Here is a 4,271-nt window from a genome sequence, read left to right as displayed (position 1 = left end):
GATAGAAAAATAAATCCTCAAGCATTTCAAGTAAATGATCAAGTTTTTCTTTTAAGTGAGCCAAAGAAAGGAAAATTAGGCGATCAATATTCAGGGCCACATATTATAACGGACATTTTACCTAACGGTAATGTCAAAATTTTTGTCAAAGGAAAACTAAGAATCGTTCATGCTAACAAAATTCGTAAAACGAAACAATAAGAGATTGAACATGTACCGCGAAACATTTTCAATCTCAGATTTACTAATGATATCTTTTATATTGTATTTAAAACAGATGCGGGCACTAATCTGCCTAACTGTCATCGGAATTCTCTCCGTACGAGAAACCTTCGGAATACTCGGATATGATTGTGGAACAACGAACTCTAATATAACGACCGTATCACTATTAGATATAGGAGAATGCAATATACCACTAATGGAACCGCATGTAGAAGGGATAAGTATTCAGTTATTGCAATTGTCAAAATACGATTCAACCAATGTAATTCAATGTAAAGTTTCTATTTCACGAACGATTCACTATTGCGGAATGCATTCTCATGTAGCAACTGTAAGTAATGCGCATGCAGAATATATAGTCGACACAACGTTAGATCAATGTAAAAATATGCACAGAACGGGCATACTAAGCCTAAGCGTAAATAAGGTAATCTACGGATTAAAAGTAAATCAGACGACATCGCGACCCATCACTTTTGCGGGGTCTGCATCGACAGATGGAAAATGTTCAGGAGTAGAATATTCAGATCCTTATGGTACGTGGCAAAATGTGGTTGTACAAGGAATAGTAACAGTTAGCTTAAGTACTCATCAAGCAGTAATTAGTATTGAAACGAATCAAATCCATTTAAGAACGGGAACCGTTTGTCAATATGTAGACGGTAATTGTATAGATATTGAAGGAAGATATACTTATTGGGAAACTATACCTAATGATTATTGCAAATTCAGTCATTATGACGTACTGTATGAAGGAAAGGCAAAGAAAATGGTTAGCGAAACAAATGATAAACTACAAATATTATATTCCTTGTCGACACAAGATGTCACATTCGCACTTACGCGAATCGGCGAAGAGGTTCTTTGCGGATACACCCTAATTAAAACAGAACACCCAAAACTTGTAATTTTAGAAACAAATAAAGGAGATTCTTTTGCACGTAAAAGACCGTTAGCTATTGAAAACATAGATATTTTTGCCTACGTAAATTCAAAATTTGTTTATGTAGAACGACACATTCGCACACAAATGAATCGCTTATACACAGACGTATTAAAACAACGCTGCAATTTGGAACGGCAGGTGATGAAAAACGCGCTTAGCCTTGCGATGCATGCTCCCGACGACTTCGCGTACCAAATCATGAAAGGCCCAGGATACATGGCCGTGATTTCTGGAGAAGTAGTGCACATAACGAAATGCACCCCAGTGGAAGTAAAAATACGCCAAACCAGAGAATGTTACCAACAATTGCCTGTATCGAAGGGAAACGAAACATATTTCTTGACGCCCCGAACGCACATACTCTTTAGAACAGGAATGCAAATCTCGTGCAGCAGGATACTTCCTACAATGTACCAGCTAAACGACGGATGGTACCGCATTACACCGAACGTAGAATACAGCAAAGCGCCCATGATAATGGAACCGATGACCAAGCCTACCTGGCATTACAGCGATCCAGGATCCCTGGCTGCGAGCGGCATTTACACCAATCAGGACCTCGAAAAACTGAGGGATCACATAATGTTTCCCGCCGAAAAGGTCGGAATACTGAATACCGTAGCACGAGGCGTAAAAGGGGAACCGATTATAACGCAAGGAATATCACTCTCTTACCTCTTAGATGAGGACTCCTTGCAGAAAATCACAGAGAACGCCTGGAGGAAAATCTGGGGAGCGTTCTTAATTTTTGGCAATGCAACCGCAGGATTAATCGGAATGTACTTCTTCGCAAGGACGGCAAAGCTGATAATTGACACAATCATACACGGTTACGCACTACACACTATATACGGATGGTCAATACATCTAGTCGGAGCACTGTGGGACTCGGTGACCAATTTACTACTACATCTGGCGCGAGGGACATCGAAGGATGACAAAAAACAGGGAAGAGAGGCAGGAGCACCCCCGCTCCCGGTCGAACAAGAAAACACTGCAGCGGACACCGAGCACGCACATGTCGCACATGTACACGAACACGAACACACACACGCACATACTCAACTTTTACGATCTCCTTCATATCATATTGCTGTGCAAGGCAATGTGGAAAATGCAACGAAATCTAGTATCCGCAACGGAGCTCACAATACGTATCCACAGCTATAAAAATTTTTTTTTGTTTGTCCCTTTCACGTTTTGTTCCCTCTCGAGAAATCTGAAGTAATAACATAAGTTAAGAATAAATGTAAAATCCGAAAACTCATGCGTTGGCCAGTACGATCTTGACTCTCGAAGAGCGCACAAGCCGTATAATTGTTCGTTACTTATATAAATCCAGGTAAACAACTATATTATACACACATATACACTAGAATAAGTTCGATTATAGAATTGTTAGTATCATGTGCTCGTTATTTAGATTAAAATGCCCAACCAGTCGAGGTTGCCGGATCTTGAAATTATATGTGGCGAAAAGCAGCCACAAATATTAGCCGTGCCACCTCGAGCGCGACACGTGGGGGCGCCGGGACTTGACGAACTGTCACACGAGTTAATAGGAAACCTCATGAGAGGACGGTCCAGGCTCCAAAGGGCCCTTCTTCGACGACCGGGCCGTCTCAACCAAGCCTTGCTCGAGGAGCTCGAAGGACCTCCTCAAGAATTTCCACAGGGAGGTCGAGGGGGACCCTTCCCAATCAACGTTCCCGATGTCCCCCCAGCCGCAATAGGACGTGCCAGATTTTTGCAAGAACTGGCGAATCGAGAGCGACCCTTCGCCAATCCCCCAGCTGTACCAGGGGGGCGAGCCAGAATCATGGCTGAAATTATTATACAAATGAGGATGGCTGGTCGGGGACATGGTGCTCCCATCCAGCGCGAGTAAAAAGTAAAAAAAAAAAAAAAAAAAAAAAATGATAAAGTGGACTTAATTAGTAATAATTTTTTTTTACTTATTTTTTTTGTGTGTTTAGGCTGTACTTTTATATACTCCATATACATATATATATACATAATTTTCCTTTTTCTTTTCTTATAAATTATTTTTTTAGTCCACACATATATGTAATTTTTTTTTATATTACTTCTTTTGTATTATTGTTCGGTTAAATATATGGTATTTATACACGAATCCACCACACTTCTTCTGAATTATAAGCGCACAATTACCCTTCTTTAAAAAATATATATAATATAAAATAAGCCTCGGACCGATACCTAATGAACGGCGACGCGTTATACAACATAAACGAACAACATTAGTTGCCTTATATACGTTTTCTTATACATTATTATTGCATTGTCATACACAAATTCAAACTTCTACTACCGTCTACCGTAAAATAAGACAATAGAAATAAGCGCGAAATATTAATGCGAGCGAAATTAATCCAAAGCGTAGCATAAGTACATTATACTATTTTATATTCATACGTGGCAACATAACGTACCACGTATGACTTAAGGGGGAAGGTGTTACGTACGGAAATTTTATATTTCCGACGACGCACGTTAAAAGTCTTGAAGGCTTAGACGACGCACGCTAGGCTCGGAATTCCGAGGAAACGGCCGGGGTTAGTGTAAATGTTTAGATTATCTTATCGGAGTCCGTTGAAGGGCTGGGGGCCAGATGGGCCCGAAACTACGCTTCTAGAATGTTCTAGAAGCTTCTAGAATACCTCCCCCCTTAAGACGCGTAAGAAAAAGGCGGGAATCTCGCGCGGGAGATTCCGGTCTTTTTCGGGTATAAATAGGGCGGAAAAACGCCGCGGAAAGCAGATAAGTTTTAACTTCGGTCTTGACTAGACGTAATTCTTAGACTCTCTCCTAACCCTATTCGATTCCCTACGTTCCGCTATACGCTAAGTTCGAGCATTCGCGCTCAATTCTGGGACTTAGTCCCTACACTATCATACCTCATAAGACCGCGCTTCACGCATAAGTTGTATCGAGATTTATATAGAATAAAGGTAAGATAAGTTAAAAAGAAACAAGTGTAAAAATCTGGAATCTCATTTCGTAATCAACAAATCGATCACTTCCAAGATTCGACTCGCAGTTGTCGCTGACAAAGTGTGGCGATCTGTGCTGGGGCGCT

At 40.7% G+C, this 4,271-nt stretch overlaps 1 protein-coding gene across 1 annotated transcript; it reads left to right on the top strand.

The window, feature by feature from the left end:
* Positions 1–205: 205 nt before the first annotated feature.
* Positions 206–3,059, top strand: LOC143906803 (uncharacterized). Its single transcript, XM_077423055.1, has 2 exons — positions 206–2,200; positions 2,595–3,059. Exons 1-2 carry the CDS (start codon positions 212–214, stop codon positions 3,057–3,059), a joined length of 2,454 nt encoding a protein of 817 aa, XP_077279181.1. The 5' UTR covers positions 206–211.
* Positions 3,060–4,271: the final 1,212 nt, after the last annotated feature.

The sequence above is a fragment of the Temnothorax americanus genome, unplaced genomic scaffold, assembly GCF_048541705.1.
Source record: "Temnothorax americanus isolate GAGA-0224 unplaced genomic scaffold, ASM4854170v1 Scaffold76, whole genome shotgun sequence".
Classification (NCBI taxonomy): Eukaryota; Metazoa; Arthropoda; class Insecta; order Hymenoptera; family Formicidae; genus Temnothorax; species Temnothorax americanus.
The sequence above is the reverse complement of the archived record's forward strand: the minus strand, read 5'-3'. Positions and strand labels throughout refer to the sequence as shown.

Excerpts from the sequence above, each read along its gene's own strand:
- LOC143906803 (XM_077423055.1), top strand. The coding sequence starts at position 212 with ATGTACCGCGAAACATTTTCAATCTCAGATTTACTAATGATATCTTTT. Across the intron at positions 2,201-2,594 it reads AGCACGCACATGTCGCACAT|ATTAAAATGCCCAACCAGTC; the intron begins GTACACGAACAC and ends CTCGTTATTTAG.